This window comes from Conger conger, chromosome 13, assembly GCF_963514075.1.
Source record: "Conger conger chromosome 13, fConCon1.1, whole genome shotgun sequence".
NCBI lineage: Eukaryota > Metazoa > Chordata > Actinopteri > Anguilliformes > Congridae > Conger > Conger conger.
The window spans coordinates 30,927,471-30,954,486 of record NC_083772.1 but is presented as its reverse complement, the minus strand read 5'-3'; the positions used below and the strand labels follow the sequence as shown (position 1 = coordinate 30,954,486).

Here is a 27,016-nt window from a genome sequence, read left to right as displayed (position 1 = left end):
GGGCTATGAACACAGGCAGAGGGTGAGTCAAGACGTCAGTGTGCCTTTTTCAATGATGTGAAGGGATTTACAATGGTCGTGTAACAATGTTCAACACAAAAATCTTTAGGCAGAACATTTATCTTGGGAAGAATACAGTTTGTAACTCTACTGCCACCCAGTGGAATGTGTGGTACTGCACATTGCTTTACTTACAGCGACGAACACTGGGATCAGTCCCTTGTGTTGCATAGCAGCATTCGGTGGCTGCTTTCACAAACACTATAATGTGGCCATGGGCAGGGCTCACCTGGCACACAGACACCTGTAGCTCACCTGGCACACAGACACACCTGCAGCTCACCTGGCACACAGACACACCTGCAGCTCACCTGGCACACAGACACACCTGCAGCTCACCTGGCACACAGACACACCTGTAGCTCACCTGGAACACAGACACGTAGCTCACCTGGCACACAGACACACCTGTAGCTCACCTGGCACACAGACACACCTGTAGCTCACCTGGCACACAGAGACACCCGTAGCTGGTTCCCACACTGCGGCAGATCCCGTGGGCGCAGGGGTTGAGGGCACAGAAGTCCACCAGCTGGGCACAGGTGGGGCCAGTGTAGCCCGACGCACAGCTGCAGCCAAACCCAAAGCCCCGGCCATCAGAGAAGCAGCTGCCATTGTTGTGGCACGGGGATGAAGCGCAAGGGTCGATCCTCTGATCACACTGCGAGCCTTCATACCCTGCAGGGAGAGGGAGAGAGGGGGAGAGGGGGAGAGAGGGAGAGAGGGGGTACTCAGTCACACCAATAAAGCATTAAGGAAAAATACTGTACTTAACAGAGGGAAGTGAGTCAGGCAACAAACATATATCTGGCAATGACCTACAGAGAGAAAAGTAAAATCTGAATTTCGCATAACCAGCCATAATCTCCCAGTTACTGGTGCACTGGAGGAAACAGGTGTGCAGTGAGGACACGTGTAGCTACTCCAGACACTTACAGAAACAATGATTCGTCCTTAAAATGTTCATATAAATATTCCTCTCTGCAGGTGGAACAGGAGCCGTGGTTGCTGATCCATCAGAGGGGGCCGATGGGACCGGGAGCAAGCTCCCCAGACGGAACATGACGGAATTACTGCGCTCATATTTCACCTTTAACACACAGGCCCAGGAGAACTGGCTCTGTTATCCTCCTCTCTGCTGCCATGACAATGACCTCAATACAGCACGCTGTGATGGAGTATCCCCTTGGCCCGGAGAAGAAAGACCTTCCATAAGTGCGGGTGAAATAAGTTTGGACATAGTAAAGACTAAGGATAAGAATTTGGGGTTTTGAATAATATGTGTCCTTGGCTTGTTGGTTTATTTGTATTGGAGAGAGAGGCTAGCTAAGACAACAAAGCACTCTTCAGAGGTGCCCTGAGACCTTGTCTCAAACACTCATATACAACATCCATTTGGCCCTGAATAGATTGTGTGAGAATGTCCAGGCAAAATCTGTGAATTATAAAAAAATGAACGTCCTTTCCACTGAAGAATAACACATGCACAAATCTTTACAACTGGAAAAGCCACACTAGGAGATGGAGGCACAATTCTGCTTCTTCTCGACAGTCAATGCCTGAATGCTGTGTACATTGTCTCCTTGTGTATGGCTGTAGCTACAGTATATTATGATGATAAATAATGGCATTAATTGTAATTTTCACATGTGTGCCTTATTTCCGCCCCATTTAAAATGGCCGATCCGTAGCCCTCTTCCCATCACTCGCAACATTACCCGTCAACTTTGAAACTTGCCTGCTGCCAGCAGCTGTTTCCGTGTGCAATTATGCACGGCCATCCAGCAGCTGAGCCATGCAGCCAGTGTGAAAGAAATGTAGCTTTTATCAGCCGCTGGAGCAGGCAGCCTGAAGCCAACCCAATCATCCGATACGACAGGCCTACCAAACGAAACCTTCTCTCAGTGACTCTACAGCCAATTACACCCCACACTGCAGGGGAGCTAGCCACAATGCACATTGTCAGAATACAGCACCAGACTACGGGACATACTGTAACTACCGCCTGCCTGTGTGATACTGCACCATTCAAACACTCCCTGTACACGTTCATTTTCAAAAATGTTCAACCACAATGAAATGCGTTTGCATGTCAGTATGAATCTCAGATTGCACATTTCAGCAAGCATGAAAACGAAATTAACTTAAGAGTTACCGCAGGGGAAATTTTTTTTCTCCAAACAAAATTACATTTTATATTTTGTATGTGGACACTTTTTGTATTATGACTTTTATTATTTTTTAGGAACATTATTCTATGAATAATTAAAAACAAATTTGCATGTTAGTTAAAACACTTTTTTTCCTCAGTGGCTTAAGTCAGAGTCATTTTCATCTGTGATGAATTAGTCAATAGCTGGTCATTTATTGAGTGATGAATTATTTAAAAACACTTTGCGTATGCCAAAAATGTGATTAGTGCACAAGAAATGACTGGTATAAAACATTTAAATTAACTATTTAAAGCTGTTTCGTGCCATCATAGTATATTTCAGGAAACTGCAGTAGTTGAAAAAGGTAAATGTCATAGTATCTAAAAATTGCCCCCTTTCAACTGTGTTGCCTTCCCTAGTTTTACAGGAATGATAAAAAATGACATATTTATTGGAATTCTTTGATATATTCGATATTCCATTTTGCACCACTTGAGGGAGAAGTAAAGCAAAGCAACATTCACCTGTGCCTAATGGCATAAAAAGCACTGTCATTAAAGAAACAGGAAACAGCACATCAGTGTTCTCACAAGTAGGGCAACTGACAACACACTTCAGCCCATTCCTCTCCAGGGAGTTATGCCGGGTTTCTTTAATCCACCTTCAGCTGTCACTTCTGCTTTCAGTGAGTGGGACTTATGAAGTTGAAACATAAAGACGTGTAATTTCCTGTCAAAACGGCTGTAATCTTACTTCTCATGCAACTGTCAGGACAGCCAGTGCATTTTATGGTGTACAACGGTATGCGACTGTTTCCACGAAGCATTCAGAAAGACACTTATCTTCTTCCACTGTTGGTGCATTGTCACTGTGGCAATATTTATGAATACATTAATATCAAATACATTAAAGTCAAACAGATAAGACAAAATGGAAGCATTTTCTCGGCGGAGTTCAACACCTCATGTAAATACATATTCATCAACACAAATGTGTGCTTGTGGCTAATACTCATGAATAATGCTTCTAATTTATATTGGTTCCCGCACTCCTACATTCTTATATAGTTGGTATATCTCTAGACAGGGTTTTTATCTTACTTACTGAGGTCAGTAAATCTTACCATGTATCTGCGGGGACAGGTATGATCTGTAGCATTATTACAATAAAAGTCAGTTCTGTAGTCTTACTGCATGAAAAGCCGTACGTCTGTAGCCCTACGTAACAAGGATGAATTACTGTGTTACTCTGGGTCTGTAGCTGGCAGACGGGTTCTGAAATCGCGCTCAGAGAGAAGTCAGTTGCACAGTGCAGTTGCACTGTGGGAAGAGCGCAAAGCTGTAGCCCTCTTTATGGCAGCACTAAAAGAACACCACAGTGAATCTCCTCAAACAAAAAAATATTCTTCCCTCAAGGTGATATTGCTCTATTGGCCGCCCCGTTTCCTGTCCTGGGTCAGAGCCCAGGAGCACTGCGCTGGACATTTATCCTCGCTGTGATAATTCACTTGGCTTTTGATATCCCACAGGAGGCTGGAAATGACATCCAGTCATCCTGCATCACAAGGCATAAACATCTTCTTCCTTTTGCTCTTGTGCGATGTTTCTGGTGGAGGATGACCCTGTCTAGCTGTCCACCCTCTATTTTCACAAACTGTGTCAAATACACCAGAGGACGGAGGGAGGGAGAGAATAGAAGCGCGGAAAAGGCACAGCCCTAAATTTAGCAGTCTCAGAGGATCTGAGCAGGGACTGCAGTGCATGATGGGGAGGACAGAATTAACATGGCGTCTTTTTGGCAGAGCGAACAGCGTGGCAGAAGAGGATTACAGAACCTGCACCTGGGGGCCCAGCGAGCATCAGCCACCAGCAGAACTCTGCTGTATTACCCATAATTACCCACAATTCATCCTGCCATCTACGGCCTTGGTCAACCGGTGGACCAACGCATTAGGATTCATGCCTGACAAGAAGCAGGATTTGACAGTAAATTTTGGGGTGCCACCCCCACCCTGTAAATCACCCGGTCTGTCAGAGGACAATCCCACAGGCAGCAGACAGTCCTCAGGGAACAGCTCTGTCAGGGGTGGGACAGGATACTGATGGGATCTGATGGAATGGGACTAGATGGGTGGACCTTGTACACTGCTGCTGGTCAAGATGGGGGTAGCTTCAATCAGAAAGGAAGATAAAGAAATGTTCAATGTCTTTCCATTAAAATCTATATTGGGAATTACTCATTACTAATTGTTCCAGTGATGGCTGAACGGAGGTGAAAACAGCAAAGCATGTTTAATATCCTACCGGTTGTATTACCTGAAGTATCAATATGCTATCGATAGCTACAGAATTCCCATGGTCGTGAGTGTGAAACAATGAGAGGAACTAATTAGAAAGAGGCGATAAATAGTCATATTCTGCATGAGAAGCAATCATAGAGAGGAAAAAAATTATTAATTAAAAGCAAGGAATGGATCAAAAGCAGTGCTGACTAAAGCAGTAACTATTTAAAGCAACTCTCCCCAACTTTACTTTGCTAATTGAAGACTGCTGTGTGCATCCCCAAATTGCCACCTTGTTCTTGAAAGAGATGCATTTCTGTGCGCACCCTGGAACCGTTCCCCATAAATAATTCAGGGGGGAATGCTTTGTTCAGTGGTCCTGAAGGAGGACTACTCCCCAGGGCAAAGATTCTGCAGCCGGCTTTGTTTCCGTCATCTTTTTAAATTTATTTATTTATTTATTATTTTGCCTGCTGTTGTTTTTTTGTTTTGTTTTGGAGGGCTTAAATGAGATTGTTGGAGTGTCTCATCATTCGGCATTAGTAATCCATTACAGGACCGTGCCCACAGGAGGACCCCAGGTCCTCTGGATGTTCCGGTTCATTACAACAAGGCACTCAGAGTGACAGACTATATAGAGCCATAGAATGACAATGAGCCATAAACTGTCAAAGTTCAAGTGTGAAGTGGAGAAAGGTGGCGATAAGTATAGAAGGCTGTTATTTAGGAAATGTCCACTGTATTTGTTATTCAGCTTGTGCTATTGAAAATCAATCACAGTCACATAAAAAGTCTGGAAAGTGGATGCAATCACTTAATTGTACTCAGTCAGACAGAAGGTGCATGATTTAAAAAATGAAGACAGAAAATTCATACTAATGAGCTGGTAATTGTGGATGCTGGAAGAGGGTCAGGAATAGGCCTGGATCTCTGGGACTGGACTGTTGTAAGACTGGATTTGGGGATTGGTACAGTAAGGCTTGTTTTTTCTAGGCTTGGTTCCAGACGCTGAGACGCCGAGATTAGGACATAACTGGGGTAAAGCTGGGTTGAGACTACGCTCTCAGAAATAAAATAACAGTGGTGGTACATTCAAAGGATCACATTTCTCTTTGGGTATAAATGAGTCTGTTTTGCAAGCAAAAAGCTACAAATTAATGATATATTTCTGGCTAGTGGTAGAATTTTATGTACCTATAGGATACCTTTATTTCTGAGAGTATAGGCTGAGACAGGTGATGAATCTGAGACTACATGGTGGTACGGTGGGTTGTACGGCTGGTTAAGGGTGGTCCCTACCCTCCGAGCAGTGGCAGGTGGGCCCGAGCGCGTCACTGGAGCAGGTGGCCCCGTTCTTGCAAGGCTGAGACTGACAGTGATCCACCAGAACCTGGCAGCGCTCGCCTGTGTACCCTGGAACAAAGAGCAAACCACAGAGAAATGTGACACGCACCACCAACGCACACACTCCATTCTGCGAACACACCCAGCAACATATACCCTGCAACACAACAATGTACTGCAGCAGAAGACCATTCACACCCACAATTCATACTCATCTGCATGCCCTGTGAGACACTGTAACACAACACAGCATTTTCTTATGCACACATGTACAAAATATTTTAATCCATGCCGTTATCTCAACATTCATGAAATAATATAATTTTGGCTTAAAAAACTGCTTGAAAAGTGTGTTCTGCTGCATATAGATTTTGAAAAATGTGATCTGGTGCACCTAGGCCCTGGCTGAATTGTGATGGGCCCACCTACTCTACCCACTGTAGAACGCATTTTTACCATTCTTTTCAAAATTGTATAGAAGGCGGAGCCAGGCTGAAACAGCGAGTGCAATTACTCTTTAAAGAACCAGTGATTAATCCACAAATATAATATTTTGAATGTATGAATTTATGTGGCGGCACGGATGGTGCAGTGGGTAGCACTGCCGCCTCACAGCAAGGAGGTCCTGGGTTCGAGTTTGCATGTTCTCCCCGTGTCTGCGTGGGTTTCCTCCGGGTACTCCGGTTTCCTCCCACAGTCCAAAGACATGCAGATTAGGTTGATTGGAGAGCCTAAATTGCCCATAGGTATGAGTGTGTGAGTGAATGGTGTGTGTGCCCTTCGATGGACTGGCGACCTGTCCAGGGGGTATTCCTGCCTTTCTCCCAATGTATGCTGGGATAGGCTCCAGCCCCCCTGCGACCCTGTTCAGGATAAGTGGGTGAAGATAATGGGTGGATGGAATGGATGGATGTATGAATTTATGAAATTACATAAATTCACATTATTCCTACAAATCTGAAGCGGTAAATCAGCTGATTTGGTTTTCTGGTTGTGACTATGAATATAGCTTCCAGATATTACATTTATATTTTGTATATATGTATTTTCAGTCCACTTGCAAGTATAGCTTTCACAGTACACTCCATATGCTTAATTTTGTATCACTTCAATAGACACATACAGGTATTTTGTTTGTATCTTATATTTCTGTCTCTGTTGGGTAGTAAAAGTCCATCATCAGACTCCTGGAAGGATTTCGAAGGAAGTAAAAATATTAATTGATAGGTAGAAGAAAAAAAAAATCCATATATCCTCTGTGGTTGATTATGATGATTAAACTCAGGGTAAATGTATCTATGTTGAGCCCACACAAACACTAGATCTCCAAGCAGGGCGGAATCTGGTTGTAAAGATGTGATGTATGCATTTTCATTTTCAGCAAAAACTGGCCATATGCAATATCTTAAATCTCCCAACACCCTCCAGTACAAAGCCAGTCAAATGGCAGCCACATTCATCGCTAAATTATTAAATCATCGATTTAATATCAATGTCATTCCCTGAGACAAGAAAGGACAGAGATTTGGTTTGTAAAAGTCCTTTCAGTAGGATGTCCAATGCATTGTACTGCACACAACCAGACCCCCGTCATGTAGACATGTGGAAGAGTGAAGAAGTGATTTTTTTCCAATTTAAGGCTGAGATATTCCTATTTTATTTCACTATGGTTATTAACATTTGATGTTTCTCAAGCAGTGCCGGCTATTACATTTAATTGTCTCTGTATAATGAGAATCCCCCTCACTTTCAATGAATCTGTTGAGGTCAGATACAAAATGTAAAATATAAAGCGAGACGCATAAAGGTTTAAAACAGAAATAGAAATAAATATAAAGGTTTTAGCATAAAATAGAACTCAAAACACATTTAAATGTTATACCTTTTTGTGCGAAGCACACTGTGACACAAAATGGCTGCTGTGAAGATGCAGGTGTGCTGGGGGCGACAGAGTGGGCGCACTGCACAGGTGCGGCCGTGGAACACACCTGGAGGACAGATGCAGGTGAAGTTGCGTCCCTCGTCCCCTTGTCTCAGGTCACCGCACGTGCCGCTGTTCTCACACGGCTTCAGGTGACAGGCATCAAACTCCTCACAGAAGATTCCAGAATATCCCTCCTCACACTCACAGTAAAAGGTGCTCTGGGACACGGAAAGAGATAACAATCACAAGGCTCTTCTTGGAACACAGAAAGGTAATGGGTTTTTGGTGTTGATATGATAACAATTCATATCTAGCTTCTGATGCTGGTGTGATAATGTGGTTTTAATGTTGTGTGATATACGACTGCCAATACTCTTGTGTATGCGATGTGAAAATTCACAGGCCGGATCACATCCTGTATGGGTCCAGCATTACCTTAGTTGGCTGGGTGACACATCTCCCCCTCCCAGAGCATTGTGGGTCACTGAAACGACTGCCTGGCTCCACACAACTGCTGGCCTTCACCGTGAGATGTAGGCGCAATAACATCACAGAAACACCAGGAGCGCCACTGTGCAAGAAACCTGTAGGGGTAGGCCAATGAGCGACAGCAGCCAATAGCATTTAGGAAGGTCATGGCTGAATCTTTATTTGAACTGGATTTTGAACTGGATTTTAAAAGCAGAATGGGTATACCTGCAATGCAGTCCTGCCCAAATTCAAGCCTATGATTAAAACCTCCCAGGATCTGATCCCAGGTAAGTATGATCTGACTGCTTGAGGCAAGAATTGCCTCACTACCCGTTTAAATGAATCAGACATGAGTGTGCCTCCCATCCGTTCACTTTGATCAGACAGAAGAGCTGTAATAAATGCCAATGAGTTTGGCAAGCTAGTTGCTGCCCAAATTCAAGCCTATGATTAAAACCTCCCAGGATCTGATCCCAGGTAAGTATGATCTGACTGCTTGAGGCAAGAATTGCCTCACTACCTGTTTAAATGAATCAGACATGAGTGTGCCTCCCATCCGTTCACTTTGATCAGACAGAAGAGCTGTAATAAATGCCAATGAGTTTGGCAAGTTACTTGCTCTGATCCATCATTTGGCACCAGTCATGCGCATATTGTAAATGTCCTTGTTACTTGCCAGCTATGTAGCAATCAAGCATAGCTGCCCCTAAGTAACAACATGATACACTAATTTAGTGAAGGGTTGTTCCTTAACCCTTTCCACTTTGCCCCCTTAGAGGGCAATTTCCACCCATTTTGTACTAGCCCTAAAAAAGTGTCAATATTTCAACAGCAATCTATTGCACACACATGGTTGAAGATTTAAATTAACCCCTTAAGTCTCCGGTTGGGCCCAGGGCTTTTCTGCATTCATTAATTTTCTTCAGGGTGCAATTTTCAATCACAACAAATTTTTTTGCAACTTCTTTTTGATTTCTTGATGTAGAGAAGTGGTATCGAGGATTGTTAGAATATGCCTTGTATTGTCTGTGGCAAAATCAGGGTTATAAACTGTGATAGTGGTGAGAGGGAGGCTAGGGGTTTATTGCCCTACTTTGCAAATAAGAGGCTGATAAGCATTTAAACTTTTAGAATAAGTTGTCCACATCATGAACACAAGTATTTCAGTTTCGGCTTTAAACATTCTTCTAAAATAGAATACCTAAGGATTCAGATCATTCACACAGCTGCTGCTGGCAGAATTTACCCAGGAAGTAGCTCTGGCCGAGGGGGAGGGACTCCCCGGGCAGAACCAGTCCGTCCGGGGCCTGCTGGATCCAGGCAGCAGTGCCATCTAAGATGGAGCAGTGCTGGAACTCTCTCTCACTGACTCTCCACAGAACCGCAGACCAACTGCCATTCACCTGGATCCTGCCAGAGAATAACACATACACTGTACAGTGTTCCCTGAGTACACAGCCCAGACCCACACATGCTTCACTAACACACCTGCAACCACATTCACTTCCTGTGTCCATGTTTGGGGGATCAGATGGATGGCTTAGCGCATGAATGTCTGCTGCAGACAGTGATGTCACCCCTGATAAAGCAATAAAACTCATTTGATTTCCGTTAGCCGAGGACAATTGGTCTTCTACTCAGGGGGCTAATCACATCTCTTGTGTGGCGCGGCCGTGATTCAAAGCTCGCAGCAGACCTACTGTACCCTCATTACACCCTCTCACTCGACAGACAGTCGGGTTTCACTCAGAATAACATGATAAAAAGCTGAGCCTTACTTTACAGCTGTCTCGTCAGCTACCTCGAGGGAAAGGGTGACCATTGATGAGGACACATTCCCACAGGATGTCCCCTCTGTTATCTGGAACAAATACATAAGACAAGCATATCTGGAACAGGTATACACACAGTCAGACACCTGGGAAAGGAACATGTACACAGTCATATGACCGAAATAAGAACAGAATCACTTGCACATCTGAGATAGGTACACACATAAACACACGTGGGGCATGTGCAATACACATAGTAGTTCCCCTGACCAAGGTAAGATATGCACATACATACATGTATACATGCACGCACGCACACACACACACACACACACACACACACACACACACACACACACACACACACACACACACACACACACACACACACACACACACACACACACACACACACACACACACACACACACACACACAACACAGCCAGTGATGCACTAGGTGTAGTATCAAGGTGGATTATTGTCCACTCTAAAGTCCAAACAAGAATCACATTCCAAGAAGGAGTGTTATACTGTATATTCATATCTAGAAATTCTGGGCCAGTTGACAGGATTTTTTTTATTTTATTGATTCATTCCAGTTGCATAATTCATTCACTTACTTACTTGCTTGCTACTTCATAAATTTAATCGTTCATCCTTACAGTACATTCAATCAGTCAGTCAGTCAGTCAGCCATATCTACTCTGCATTATTTATTGTCTGGCTTTACTGATACCAGAGGTCTTCATAAGGGACCACACAGGTACTGCATGGCTCCGACACACCGACAGAGACAAGCTCACCTGCTCCTCTTCCCATGCTAACTCAGCCACTCTCTGCCCTAGACGGGGTTGCCATGGCTGCAGTGTGGGTGGAGCCGGGGTTGTGGAAGGGACTGTGGTGGGTGTGCTGGTTGTGGCAGGTGTGGCGTGCTCTGGGGCGGGGGGTGCGGGCGAGGAGGCCCAGGCAAACGCAGCCAGGCTCAGGAGGGGCTGGTCGCAGTTTTCCCCCCCAAAACCGTCACTGCACTCACACGTGTACATGCTGCCATCGCCACTGCCGCTGCAGTTACCATGGAGACAGGGGCTGCTGGCACAGGGGTCTGTAAAAAACTGAAAGAACACATTGCACCTCGTAAGCGTGGAGTAATCTTCACTCCAATGCAGTGACGTATCTGGGAGATTTGTCTTTTACATGGTCGCTCCATGGATTTTTTTGTCATTTACAAAAATGTAAACTGCACACACATGACTAGAGAGCGCAGTATTAGTTGGCTGTACTTCTGTCAGGAGAGGACAATCATAGCTCAGAGGCACATGATGACCAATACCTCTCCTCTCCCTCTGATTCTTCACTATCCATCTATCTTGCATTTTCCTTGCCTCTCTCTTTCTCAGCCACAGGTGCAAAAGGAAGAGCAGTTTGTCTCAACCAGTTCTAAAGCATGCTCCTCTTGTTTAAAGCATCACATACTCTTCTTCTTTCACGAGTGTCTAAATAGAAGATATGCAACATGGCATTTCCAAGAAAACAGAATGTAATGTGACTAAATGTACATTAAATAAATGATTAGCAAAAATGACAATGTCATTAATACTGATAAGATAAGATGAGGCCTCTGCAACAAACACTCTCCAACACATCACATCACTTCTTATTAAAGTGCATTCACATTAATTTTTTCACAGTTTTATATTTTATACATTCAGTATGGCAGCCATTGGATTTGCATCGGAGGTGGAAAAGGTACCTCCGGGCTGTGGACAACCAATATGTCAGTGGCCTAACTGCTATACCACCCTGCAGAGTTAATTTTGTAAGTGGCCATGATTTCAACGCAGGGGTCAGCACAGTGGGGCGGACTATCCGAGAGGAGCCAAGACCAGCAGAGTCCATTCTCCTCACAGCTCCCTGCCCATAGCAGCACAATGCACCCCTGCAAGACTCCTCCTGCCGTAGCTTTTCTAACTGTACATGGAGCCTTCTGTCGCCCAATATTTGAAACTTGATCTTCACACATGAATGCCAAGAATACCATGTTACAGTACATATCGACACAGATAACCCAATGTCTTAGATTCAGCAAACACTGCAGATTCAATATCTAATTTTGATTAAATGCAACAAAATTCTGCAAAAGCCTAATTAATGACATTTGTAGTCAAATAAAACCAATTTGGTAATTTGAAACAATTTCTAAAAGCAGCAGGAGATCAATAAACCGTACTAAATTCAAATTACATTAGTCAATTGGGATCGTCAATTCCAGGGCTAGAAGGCTATTGGATGAATTACTGGCATGCTGCCATGTCAAGTTGTCCTGTTTCCTGTGATTAATTACGTATTTAATGGAATTAGTCCAGATGAAATGACCAGGCTCAGACAAGCAGTGCATTATCATACTCAGGAAAACTGTCTCAATGAATCAACAAGTCTTATTTCATACAACAAAATACAAAATCAAACATTTGAGCTATTAATTAATTTGGATTGAAGATCCTTCAAAAACCTGAAATGTTAGTGATGTTGAAAGCGACATGAACATGCAATAATTTTAAACATCTTTCCTTGGAAGATTTACATTATAGTACTTGTGTGTTTTATTAAAACATATTTAAATAATAATAATTTTGATAATAATTATAATCATCATCATAAATGTATTTGTAGAGCACCTTTTGTACACAGGGATGTGTCACAAAGGTGAAAATATATCCTATATAAATTGTAAAGTAATAAATAAATACAAATAAATATGAAACACCTTTGATTGTCCACACTGTATTCTTTAGCAATCATAGACAGACGAAAAATCTAAATATAATATACACAATTTTGCATCTGTGACGGTAAGAGCTTGGTAATGAATAGTATGACATATTTCGCATGTAATGTCACACCTTTTCAGTTGACTGGTGTATCCAGAACATAAGGTATGAGTGCTACCAATGTTTTCCTTGTAATATAATTAATATGTTTTTTATTAAAAATATATACTTTCATACATTGCTAATAAGTCAAAAATCAAAATGGCTTTTAATAATTCATTTCCGGGTGCAATTTTGATAGTTCCACAAAATTAACCAAAAGTTGCAACTGTGTGTCATTAGCATAGACATGAAAGAGATATTATTACGAATTAATGCTCGACAAGAAGTAACATAAAGGACAGTATTGGTCCCAAAATTGATCCCTGTGGGATCCCACAAGTAATAGGATGGATGATACAGAGTTAATGATGGAAGCTATCTAAAGTATACGGGTTGCCGTTTTCTGCTGCTAAGATCTAGGCCTGCCGCACCTTTGCCAGTGCCTGATTGATCAGCTACAAGGTCATTGTGGATCACCATTCTTTGATGGTTCGCCCCTTATCCCAGAACATCTCCTGGTGTTACCTCGTCAGTGTAGTCTTACAACCTGACAGAGTATGCTGGAGAGAGGCATTGGTGGTCTCACAGAGGTTATGGGCTTGTTCTGTGCTAAACCACTGATGGAGGTTTCGGGAGCGGGGCAGGGTGGCGTAGCTTTCCCTGATAAGAAAGCTGAGCCGAGCCTGTGGCAGTTTCCAGACATCTGGCAAGATCTTTCGACTTGCGACACCCTCCCATGTTGTGCAGCGCCCCTGCCTCCATGCAATGGCCTTCACCCTGTGCTTCTCTAGCTCCATCCTGGTGACTTCAGAGACAACAATGTTCTTCTTCTCCTTCTTACTGGCTCTGGACCATAAGTTGGGTGGATCATTATATTACATTACATTAATGGCATTTGGCAGACGCTCTTATCCAGAGCGACGCACAACAAAGTGAATACCCATAACCAGGGATAAGTGCTCTGAAAGACCCTAGAGGGAAGTACAATTTCAACTGCTACCTGTACAACAAAGATAAGGACCAGGGCCTATTTTTCTTTTTTTTCCCTTTTTTAACGAACAAACAAACAACAAAGCAAAAGCGATCAAACTTAACTATCCAAACACTGCTTACCTAGCCAACTAAAAATACCGATACACAAAGTAAATCACAAAGACAACAATTAAGGTTCACAGGGAGGTAGGGAGGGATGGGGAGAGGTGCTGCTTGAAGAGGTGAGTCTTCAGTTTGCGCTTGAAGGTGGGGAGAGATTCTACAGTTCTGACCTCAACGGGGAGTTCATTCTACCACCGTGGAGCCAGAACAGACAGTAGTCGTGAGTGTGAGGTGGAGGTTCGGAGAGGGGGAGGTGCCAAGCGGCATGTGGAGGCTGAACGAAGAGGTCTGGCAGGGGTGTAGGGTCTGATGATTTCTTGTAGGTAAGCTGGGGAAGACCCCTTAACTGCTTGGAAGGCTAGCACCAATGTTTTGAATTTGATGCGAGCCATGACAGGCAGCCAGTGGAGGGAAGTAAGCAGGGGGGTGACGTGTGAGTATCTGGGAAGGTTGAAGACCAGTCGAGCTGCTGCATTCTGGATAAGTTGGAGGGGTCTGATGGCGGACGCTGGGAGGCCAGCCAAGAGGGAATTGCAGTAGTCCAGGCGGGACAGAACCATCGCTTGGACCAGGAGCTGGGTCGAGTAGGGGGTGAGAAAGGGGCGGATTCTCCGTATATTGTATAGGAAGAACCTGCATGATCGGGTCACCACCGCAATGTTCTCGGAAAGGGACAGTCTGCTGTCCATCACCACGCCGAGGTTCCTTGCACTGGGTGATGGCGTGAGTGTGGTATCCCCAAGGGAAATGGAGAGATCCAGATGGGGAGAGGTATTAGCAGGGATGAATATCATTTCAGCCTTACCTGGGTTGAGCTTTAGATGGTGGTTGTCCATCCAGCTCTGGATGTCACTCAGAGATACGGGCTGAAACCTGTGTGTCAGATGGTGGGAACGAGATGAAGAGGATCACCCCATCCTAGGCCTGCCTGACCTGTTTGGACTCTGTCCACCACTTCCTCCCGGTCACAACTCTAGCCCCAATGTCCATTACCAGTCTTATCTTCTCTTGCCTGTTCTCAAGGGTGATGGATTTTAGGGGCAGCTTGAATGTATTCCACACATACAGGCTTGCTGTTGAGAAGCAGGAAGGGAACCCTAGCCATCTGCATATGAAGCCGTTGGCTTTGGCATCCATCTCGCTCACAGATGGTGAGGTGACTTCATATAGCCACATTACTCTCGGGTACAGAGTGAAGTGATAATACCACACCTTGCGCTTTCTATGTAACTGGCTTGAGTCAATCCTTGCCAGGCTAACTGAAAGCTGCTGAATGATGTCTTCACCATCTCCTTGTCTGAGAGGCTGGATGTACAGTACACTGCTTTCCCAGACTTTGAATGAGTCTCTTTCGGCAAAGAGAGACTCCTTGATTTGCATGTCTTGCCCAGGTGATTAGCTCATCCAGTCTCTTCAGGAGCCTGGACATGCATGTTGCATTTCTCAGAAAGCAAGTGATGTCATTCATGTAGCTCCTTAACGGGGGGAGCCAGGCTCCACCCACGACCTGCCTTGCTCCAATCAGGATGACCTCAAATGTTGCTACGAAGGGGATGGAAGAGATGGAACATCCGATTGCAATCCCCACTTCCAGCTGCTGCCAGTCGTTGGTGAATTTCTGCGGTGCAAAGCACATGGGCAGGCCCTGGAAGCAGTTCATGACCATGGCTTTGATATTGTCTGGGATGTAAAAGAAGTCTATTGGTGTGGCCCGGCCCATATGCATTAACCAGGTCTAGCCATAAAACATGGAGATCTTTCTTCCCCCTCTTGGCAGACTGGATCTGTTCCCAGATCATTGAGGCATGTTCCATACAGCCTAGGAATCCAGGGACCCTGGCCTTCTTGCAGCTGGTGTCGATGAAGCCATTCTCCATCAAGTAGGTGGTCATCCTTCATGCCATCACAGAGAAAGAAATGTTCCCCTCAATGTTCAGTAGAGTTATGCTCCCGAACTGATCAATGGTCTTGGAGTTCTGCTTTTGGGAATGAAGACTGCCACTGCCCTTTACCACTCTGATGGGATGCTCAGCTTGGTCTAAGCAGTTCTTGTGAGGGTCCATAGCAGCTTCAGCACACTCGGACAGCTTATATGGTAACCCGTTTGGTCCTGTCTCCGATGCCGATCTTGCCTGCAGGATCACCTGCTTCAGGTGTTTGGGGGATGACGCGTCTAACAGGGCTGATGGTTTTAGACGGGTTTAGGCACATATGCTGGTGGCCCCAGGGGCACACTCTTTGCGGGGTCACTGTGTTGGACATGGAAGTGTCCTTCAAGTTCTTTGAAAACTTCCAGTGTTCTGCTTGCTTTCTCGTCAAGGAGCCCGTATGCATATTGAAAAGGATTTTTGTATATTTCACCAAACAGGTTGAGCTTCCACTGGACCATGCATAGCTCCCTACAGCCGTCACACAGATATTTGTCCAGCCTTCCCCACTTAGGGGCTCAATGGACTTCAGCCACTTATCCTGCTCCTTCGTCCTGGGCTCTTCAGGTTCTTGGTCCTTCGCTTGGCTCTGCTCGTGGGTTGCTTGGGGGTGCTACTGGGTTAACACTTTGTGGGTCTTCAGCATATCTTTCTTCTACCTCCCTCCTTCTGGAACTAATTTAAAACCTGCTCTAAAAAAAAATAATCTGCTAAAATATTTTGATTTGTCAAAATATTAAATTGTAGATAAAATTTATTTTTTTATTTAATTACTATCAAAAAGTAAATCAACATAATGTGATAATTTAAATTAGGCGATCCCCATGAAGCACACTCAGTGTGTATCTGGTAATGACGGCTCAGTCATTTCACAGACGGTATCATATATTGACTGCTCTGGTCTGGATCAGAATGCATCAGGTACTGACTGCCCTGGTTTGTTTTTGGAGGTGTTGAGGCTGTCAAGATGGATTAAGCAGGGTTGTGATTATTTATAATTGAGTTGGGCCCATTAAGCAAATTTATCACATAATGAATGTTTATGAGCTGTGATTCATATTCATCATGGGTTGCAGGAAAGGGCAGCTGGTGGTGGCAGAGCACTAATGGGGAGAGTGTACACCCACCCACACTTGAAATGGAGGGAGATATGATGGATGACGTGGGTGCTAGGAGTGGTGAATATTCTTTTTTCAAACAAAATTTACCTAAACACATTAAATCCCCCTCCTCCCCCTTACCCACCCCAATCCCATACAGTTCCCAATCTTTAACCCATCACTGCCACCACTTTACACAATGCATCAACAAAATACACACAGATTGAGAAGGAGCATGCTACATACAGGGCAGGAGAACTCCAGGAGCCTGGACCAGCATCACATCTAGAGGGGTAACTACTGAGGCCAATGAGGCAGGAGAGTTGAAAAGAACACGCATAACAGCTGCACTCGATTGTGCGCCTGCATTCTACAACCGTGCTAGTGGTTCGCAAGTATAAACAATCGGAGCTAAAAGAAACGTGAGATAGAGAACTACCCCCATTTCTACACTGTGGGTTTTGTGACCATTTGTAATGACCAAAATATCTCTGTTACTATGGTGACAGTCGCTAGGTAACATGAAAGTGATTGCCCCTGGAGTGCAAGAGCATGGTTTGTGTGCTGGTCCAAATCACAGACCAAAAACGATATGTCTTTCGTGGAAAATAAGGGGCCTTTGACGTACAGTACCGTACAAAAGTCTTAGGCACCCTAGACTTTTTTATATGTATGTTTACTTTTTTGTGTGTGTTAGTATAAAAGAACACATTTGAGATTTCCAAATATTCATTTTCCAAAAGATTTAATTTTACAGACATTTTTGTATTTAATTTGAAAAATTCATATATTACTGTAAGCATTTGACTACTTTTTGCATAAAAATTTGATCAAGGCTGTCTGAGATCAGAAGCAAGAAGCCAACCAAAGTCTGCAGAAGAACTGTGGCAAGTTCTCCAACATGCTAGGAACAACCTCCCTGCTGATTGTCATATAGAACTGCAGGATAGTTTTGGTCTCAGAGAAGTGATCTCAGAGAAGTGATGCAGTTTTAACGCCAAAGGGTAGTCACAAAAAATACTGATTTGATTCAGTTTTTAACTATTCTGCCAAATTACTAAAAGGTAATGTAAAATGTATAGTATTTTTATTTAGGACCTTTCATTGCATTATTTTTGAAAGAATCTTATCTGAACAGAATAATCTATACAGGTGCCTAAGACTTTTGCACAGTATTGTACATACGCAGAACAGACATGATTACCATCATTCACATCGTGTCTCTATAAAACTTATGCTCCCAGCAATAGATACCATTCCATCAAAATCACCCTGTCTGTGCTCCTGGGGAGGATTGCTTCTGGTAGTTTCTGGTACTTTGATTAGCCAAACTTATGAGCAATAAAGAACTAAAACCATAGCTCACCACAGATTTGTATAAATGAGCTGAACCCAGGAGGAAATGGTGTGTAATAAAAGTTTCAGATGTGCCCAGGGATCTGATCCATTGGCAGGAGAGATAAGATGTTGTTGTTGCATGTATCTGCTGGGACATTGATAATGGAAATCGACAGCCTTTGATACTTTCATACCGCCATCAACTGACAACCTACTGGACAAATGCAAACACACCGTTTGACCGTTTCAGCAACATATTCATAAAATCAATTGGCAAAAAAGACTGGAATTCTTACTCATATGCCCAAGTTTGATTAGATGAAAATGTACCTTTGCTCTCTATTCATTGATTTCCAAGATCCATTTCACTAAAAAAATATCCCTTTGCCAATTAACTCTCTTCATGTAATCGTATTTCCTCTTCTTTCTCTGAGCTCTAACAAAAGGAACAATTAGTTTGACCCACAGACAATCATTAGCCGATATATAAATGCCTACTTCTCACATTTCAACAGTGTAATCCCAAAGAGCACTCTCCCCCTTATCAGCGATAATTAGACAATTATGCAGCCAAATACAGTTAATAGCACAGTCCCCGTGTTCGCACATCCATTGTTTTCCTGAGCAGAGGGAGACAGCAGGAGTTGATGTAGCCATATCTGCCACAGCAGTCCTTCCACAGAATCTCTAGTAAGAACATGTACAGTAATATTTCCCAGTAATGAGGCTGCCTCACAACCGCAAGGTATAACTAGACGTTCATGCCACTTTCACTCCCTGCACACTAATCATATGGAAGTATGCAGAGAACTGACCCGGTTTCTATTCAAGACTGTTGAACATAAGTGTCTAATATAAGAAATAAAATGATATCTCCCTCTTTTTTGATTAGCAAAAAAACATTTTTCCATCATGTGCTGAATACCTAAGGGCATTGTCACCTTGTGAGGAAGCGTTTATGAGATAGGACGTGACAGCTCCAGAACTAGAACTTTCTGTGCCTCTCACACTCCTGCCACCCTTTTGGCAGGCACATGTCCTGGGTGGTGGGGAGTAGAGTCAGTCTGGAGCACACCAGAAACAGAGCTCCTGATTGCAATGCAATCAGTGTGTGCTTATCATCATTATCCTTTGGAGAAATTTGTTTGTGTAACACAGTTATGATGCGAGGCATTTGAAAAGCTTGCCAATTGCAGTCAAATACGGATATAAATGACAAAAAAAGTTCAGTAACAGTAAAGATTGAAAGGAATAAACATTGCAGGTTTCACAGAAAGGGTTTAGTGCCACTTGTTACATAAATAATTCAAATATAGTTGGGAATCATGTCCACAGCGCCTTTGCCCCTTGGCCCTATTAAGTCAGATTCTAACTCATGCTTACTGTAAGGATATCACACAACAATTTAGAGATCAACATCTTAAACAGGTCAGGACCTCTTGGTCAGTGTGGTCAAGTTTGTTCCAGAGATCAGATTCCTTGAATGTAGAATGTGGTATGAGTCCACTTCCATCACACAGTTTTGGCATTAATCACTGACCCCGTTTCTGGAAATGAAAACCAGAGAAGAACAGCGAAATGAAAGTACGGCGGCGCACTGTGGTGACCCAGTTCAGCAGACTGCCGTGGCTGGCTGTGAGGCGGCTGGACATCCATCTTCATGCATTGTGTAACTGCTCAGGGAGACAAATAACAATAGCATTGAGGCCACAACACCCCAGGGGCGGGAAAAAGAAGTGTAACAAACTGAGACTGAGTCTGGACACAAGCTGTCTGATCCACTGTAGAGCCTCAACCACAAAATTACCCCGTAACTGGGAGTGACCTCCGCGCATCACAGAGACTACCACAGCGTCTAATTAAAACAGGGTCTTATACCTCTGGGGCTTGCAAAGTGACAGCCATCTTGGCAGAAGCTTCAGTTCGTGTCATCCGCAGAATTTATCATTCAAAGAGAATGCTCTGAAATTCTGTGAAAACTTAAGGCTCTGTATCTCAGCGACAAGGTCCTGGAGCTTAGTTACAACACTCTTAAAGGTCAGCCACAATGTTTTGAAGTACAGAGAGATCTGAGAGAGGACACAGACATTTTAGAAACCTTTTCAAGGATGTCAGGAAGAGTCATGAGTTCATTGGCATGGGCCCACAGATTCTTTCACATGCAGATTCCATCACACGACACCACAGCGTTGATTATGTTATTTTGATACGATTTATGAATTGTGTAAAGTTTCAATGCAAAAAAGAGAAGCATGGCTGGTTAGGGTTAGGAGAGGACCGTCTCCTACTTAGTCTAATCAACTGTATGTCGCTCTGGATAAGCACGCCTGCGAAATGCCAATAATGTAAAGGGAAAGCACAGAATCCGGGAGTCATCAAGAACAGCTTTATTCATTTTTTAATCTTAATTGTTTGTCAAAATCTTATGAAACTGATACAAGTCCACGATGGGCTCCACTACAATGTATTGTCTTCACTAGATTTGCTATCTCTGCTCTCATTTAATTCAGTAATTGCTAGTTTTCTGTACAGTCTGGTATTCCCAGCCCTGCAGCTGCGATGGCCACTCTTTTCTTCCTAAGTATATATTTGTTTAACAAAGGTTGGCCACTAATAATAAGAATAACACCCTGTAAACAGTGATGGAAGGTGGAATGACACCTGTCAGAGCCTGTATTAATACTGCCATTCCAAACTCGCCATCCATGCTACCAGGATGCTAATCATCTGGAGAACGACATGGCAAGCACAGCCAATTTCAAAATATACTCCTGTGGTCCAGTAGAGCATGAGGTGTCTCTGGCAACCACCTGGAGAAGTGCAAATATAGGCCAGCATAAAAATGAATAAATATCTGCATTTACATAGTGCCTCTGTCCAAAGCACTATTGATGCTCCTCATTCACCCATTCACACACATCAACAGCGATTGGCTGCCATGCAAGGCATCAACCAGCTCGTCAGGAGCAATTGGGGGTTGCTCAGGGACACTTCGACAGACCCATGGCAGGATTGAACCAGCAACCCTCGAACTGCCAGACAACTGCGCTTACCTGATATCTATTTTCTGATATTACTGTAAACTTAAAGTCTCATATACACTTGAACGCCTACAGAACAGAATGTAACACAGGGACTGGCCATCTCACACAAAAGCTCACACCTTCACAACACCGGCGTAAACTCATTACACTCCATTTGCTCTGATGCTACCCTTCAGCATTTTCTGAGCATTTTAATATCATCATCTGCCCTGATTTAAAAATGTGAGCGATCTCTGCACATCAAAGCATTGCTCTCCCTCTACTCCCCCAACCCCCAGCCCCTGTTTGAAGAGATCAAAGGATCAAAGTGTATTCATGTCAAAAACACCGAAACACACACACACACGCACACACACACACACACACACACACACACACACACACACACACGCACACTCTCTCTCTCACACACATTCTCACACACACTCACACTCTCGCTCACACACACACACTCTCACACACACTCTCTCACACACACTCTCTCTCTCACACACACACACTTACAGACACACTCACTCAATCACACACACACTCACTCATACACACACACACACTAACACACACTGGTCCATCTGCATTACACGGACACACATCTGCACCCAGATGCCTCCACAGGCAGATGACTCATTCCTGCAGACGAGGCAGACCTTCACACACATCTCATCCCATCCCAGCCACTCTCCCTCTCCTCCCTTCCTGTCTCCTGCACTCGCATTCACAATTTAAGCCTCGGCCCAAAGTTTACCTGGAGATTGGGAGGAGTAATAAAGACAGGGAGAGAGAAAGAGAGAGAGAGGGAGGGAGAGAGAGACAGAGAGAGAGAGGGAGGGAGAGAGAGACAGAGAGAGAGGACAGAGTGCGGCGGTCGAGCGTGATCTATTTATACCAGCGCTCGGGTCAGAGCAGCTGACGTAGCACCAGCACGGCCTGTCATCCCAGGTGATTAAAGGCCAGGAGAGGCTCTCTGCTCTGGGGGAGAAGCGCAGAGGCTGGGGTGCCTGTCCGCGCTTCACCGCGCTGCTCTGCTGACTGCTGCCTGTGCATTTCACAGAGAAGCAATTAAACGTACCAACAGCACCGCAATAATGGCCGGCCAGCCAGGCGTGACACACTGACAGCACTATAAAGCAGATAAGGAGTAAGATTGGTAGAGAAATAAAAACATTTACACTGCTCTGAAATGTCACGCCTATCAGACTTTCAGAAATATTTACGGTGCGCTGAGTGTGTCATCCGTAGAGCATTTCCCCACTCAGTGCACTCAGACTGCTTCATAATGAATCCAAAGGCACTTAAACAACTCCACTCTTCAAATAAAACAACACTGCACTTATTTACAGTAGTGACACTCTTTACATGGTCACAGCTAACAAGGTTTTAATACATAAAAAAAGGAACGGCAATGACAATTTTGAAATAGAAAAACATTGAAAAAGAAAAAAGAACACTCAGTTCTCAGTGTGAGTCTTATATCAATGGGACATCACTCCCTTTGGTCAAGTTATCTGCCGCAAGGTATAAAACTATTTTAAGGCCTGCTCTAGTTATCTGAGATCTGAAAACCATTAACTTTCAGCATTAATCAGATCTTTGGTGCAGTAACAACAGTCAAATCAAATTCTGACTATGCCATTGCCAACTGTGGCCAAAGTGAAAGCCAAGAGGGTTTCTGTTGGCAAGGCATCCCTTGCTTTTTTGAGACATAATAGGATAGAGACAGATTTGGAGGGCTCTTTATCGATGGATGATGTTGCAGTAAAGGCACAATTTAACCGTACATAAAGTCCTCACTACACTCAGTAAAGAAAAGAGTCTGGCACATAGCCTGTTTCTTTATGGCATAGCACAGTGGCTGTTTCAACAGCACCTCAAGAGATACCTTAAAGGAATTAATGGTTATGTTGTGTAATTAGCTACTAGACATGATTCGACTTGATGCCACTAAATGGCTGAAATAAATAATTGATAATTCATAATATTCAACGATTCAATTAAAGGGAGAAATAATGAGTGGGTAAGAGGCAGAAGAGAGGGATAGAGGAATAGGAAATGGTTCATATAGTGACTGTATTGTAAAAATGTTTTGTAAAAATACTCCATATACGTAAACTTTGATTCAATTTGAGAAGGAAGGACAAAATAAAAACACAGAGGATTGGGGAAAGAGAGGGAAATGGGCAGAAGTCATAATGAGTCACACTAACACTTCGGCTTTCCTCTCTCACACACACAGGAAATGGTGGGCTAGTTTCCTGTCTGAAATCCAGCCTGCGCCACCTGGAAATCAACCCCCAATCAGGCTGCTGATCGCCATGGTGACGCTGCGAGAAGCCGTGGGGGAGAGCAGCGCGAGCCTGCTGTGACGTCAGAGCGGATATGAAGGGGAGTGGCCCTGCCGTGGACTGCAGCATACTGCAGACTGCCCTGCCCTGGTATATATAAAAATATACCAACTCTGAGTGTGTTCATCTCCACATCTGTGAAACCTTTGCATACGCACGTGTAGAGCAGAGAATGGTATGGTTAATAAGGGTGATACTCTAAGCCCTTCCTCTATATGCAGCAACATAACTGCTTGATCAAGGTAGACATTTCAGAACCTAATATGCCCTCATACAAATTCACTTCTTTATTGTCAAGATGCCCTCAATATGCAGCATTCAACCAAAACCAAGGGGCTAGGAGAAGGGTAGAAAGACTGTATTTAGATTTGGCCAAAATATTCCACAGCAAAGGAACACATTGTAGCTCAATTAACGGGAACGAAAGCCCATCAGTAAATACGGAATCCAAAGCTGTCACTAGTAATAACGTTGAGAAATGACAAATAAGAAGCCGGTTTTAATACGACTGTTGAAAGCGGAGTGAGTCACTGTTCTGCTTTAACCCACCTCCAGGTTTTCTTTCTAGGCCAGACATAACTGGTCCATTACGGAGCCAGGGAGGATTTTCGCAGCACAAACAATGACAGCGTCAGACAGTCGAGCGTGCTGCAGCGTTTTCCGTCTCCTCCAGAGCCGCGCGCGTCTCATTAGCTGCCCCCGTCGAGCCCCTTCTTCTCAATCCTGCTGCCCAGCTGCAACTGTCGGCTAATTATTGTAATCATCACTATAAACTGTGCGCTCCTCTGAGACGTTTTCTCATTTGACATTCACCATCTGAGCCAGACAAAAGCCTGATCTTTCCAGATCTACGCAGCCAAAGACAAAGCGTTGGCTGCATTCCCCGTACACTGAAATAGCTATATTAATACACAGCGCAATACAGACACGCGCACTGCAGCATACACGCAGTGAGCACTTTATTAGGTATTTATTACACCTTCTTTTTTTTTTATACTTACAGGATGAAGTCTGCTGTAGCGTATCCACTTAGAGGTTTGACGCATTGTGTGTTCAGAGATGCTCTTCTGCATACCACTGTTGTAATGTGTGGTTATTTGCATTACGGTCACTTTCCTGTCAGCTTTGACCAGTCTGGCCCTTCTCCTCTGACCTCTCTCATTAACAACGCATTTCTGCACAGAACTGCTACTCACTGAATGTTTTTTGTTTTTCGCACCATTCTGAGTAAACTCTTGTAGTACGTAATAACTACAAGAACATTACACATTAACTGAAGCTCCTTACCTGTCACATTCTGTGTTTTTCCCTCATTAATTTTTCATGTTTCAGATCACTTATTTTCACATTATTGTCTGTTCCATGTTTCTCGCCGCATCTACTTGTCTCATCTGTTTTATTACCATTGTCACACCCATTTAGTCCTTACTCCCGCTCCGTACCCCTCTCACCTGATTGTCATTCCAGTTTAATTCACCTGTGTAAATACACATGTTAGTCTCCACATTTACTTTGCTAGATTGTTATGTGTCTTCCGCATCCTTTGTGTCTACTTTGTGTATTGACCCACTTCTGGTTTAGTAGACTTCTGATTTTTGAACGCTGATTCTGGACTGTGAATTTCTTGGATTGCTGTTTACAAACCTCTCACCTGTGACAATGACCAAGCCTCTGCCTACCTCTCCTGTGATTGTTTGCCGGAGATTGAACTCTGTCTGGTGACGTACGAAAATAAAACTTCAAATCTACTCACTTCCTGGTTGCATCTGGTTTCTCTATTCGCAAACCTGACATTACCTGTATCTGAATAATTTTTTTGCCTTGCACTACTGCCACGCGATTGGCTGATTAGATAATTGCATGAATAAGTCGATGTACAGTTGTTCCTATTAAAGTGCAAAGGTGAGTGGAGATCACCCACAGTATACATAGCTGGATATGTATAGAGAAATATTGTGTTGAACACATTTGGAATATGGAACAGTTGTAGTGTTGGATTTTTGGATATTGCAATTTTGATATCTGTCTGTATTGTGTAGTAGCCCAAATTTCGTATGATGTACTGTAGGTTTGTAAAACTGTGAAACAGTAATCAAATTCAAACATGTAGTATATTTATAGTGTACACAGAATGTCCAGAACACCAACCAAATTGTTTATAAATTCACCTCATGGTTAGTGCATTCCATTACCATATACCATTGACATTTGAATAATGAGCATCAGCTCACAATGAGTGCACATCAAATCTAAGAAATAAAAAAATGGAATGTCCTGGCATTTTTTCAGCATGTGAATAACACACTATAGCAATAACATTCTGTTGGATCTTTTACAAATAAGGCATCACTAGTATATCAGTACATCAGATACAACCTGCAAATGAACATATAAACAAAAACATGTCCATATGCTTGTTGTATCTGATATACCGATACAAAATAAATGTATAAACACATAACACTTCTTGCCAAAATGCAATGTCCTCAGGGGAGTCAATGCATATATGCGTTAAGCCTTGAAAACCCTCTAATTTGTATCAAGAGCACACACAAATTGGATTTATTCGGGTACTCCCAAACTGACAACCCTACAGTTGGATGGACTTTTAAATACAATAGTATTCAATACAAGAGAACATACTTTATTTGATAAAAACAATTAGTTCATGAGTATATGATAAATTATATAGGATTTATAGACATTTTAAAATTATATATTTTAAATGGTCAGAAAAGGATTGTGATTGTCATAGGGTTCCTATGTTCCCATTCGGTAAATTTTCAGTCACAGCAGCATACCAAAAGGTTTTGTGTATCACATTAGAATTTTTCAAGAATCTTAAAGTGCAAAAATCACAGAATGAAGAACTTCTGATTGCTCGTTGTGTCTAGGTTTCCGTGATTGGCCCTGCATAAATAATAACAACAGGAATAAGATATTTTTAGTGTACAGTACGTATGTGTGGGTGCGTGCGGCATTGATGTATCTGTGCCGGATGTTTGATCTGTGTGTTTTGAGGTTCGAGGTCCTGGAGGATTCTCTCATCTCTCACATTTCTTTGACAAAAGACCAGCTAAATCTCCAAACCTCCACCTCATCCCCCGTTCACCACCAACCCCTCTCCCTTCTGTTGAAGTCGCCTTGTGAGCGTGCTCAGAAGCATCACAGAGACAGCAATAGATTCTGCAGCCTGGTTGCTAAGAGACGCTCCCCTGGAATAATGAAGGACGAAAGTACAGACTGTCATGACACAGTCTGGCTGGTGGTCTGTCTCAATCCGCACCACCCC

General features: G+C 43.5%; 1 protein-coding gene across 2 annotated transcripts in view; it reads right to left on the bottom strand.

The window, feature by feature from the left end:
* dner (delta/notch-like EGF repeat containing) overlaps positions 1-27,016 on the bottom strand; it is a 44,986-nt gene that overhangs the window by 5,587 nt on the left and 12,383 nt on the right. For both annotated transcript variants that reach the window (XM_061217671.1, XM_061217669.1), the window contains exons 2-8: positions 10,811-11,119; positions 10,012-10,094; positions 9,480-9,643; positions 8,198-8,346; positions 7,827-7,980; positions 5,794-5,907; positions 508-738 (exon numbers count right to left, since the gene is read on the bottom strand). In XM_061217671.1, the coding sequence (XP_061073655.1) occupies positions 508-738; positions 5,794-5,907; positions 7,827-7,980; positions 8,198-8,346; positions 9,480-9,643; positions 10,012-10,094; positions 10,811-11,050 (1,135 nt within the window). In that variant the 5' untranslated portion in view covers positions 11,051-11,119. The remainder of the gene's footprint in view (positions 1-507; positions 739-5,793; positions 5,908-7,826; positions 7,981-8,197; positions 8,347-9,479; positions 9,644-10,011; positions 10,095-10,810; positions 11,120-27,016) is intronic.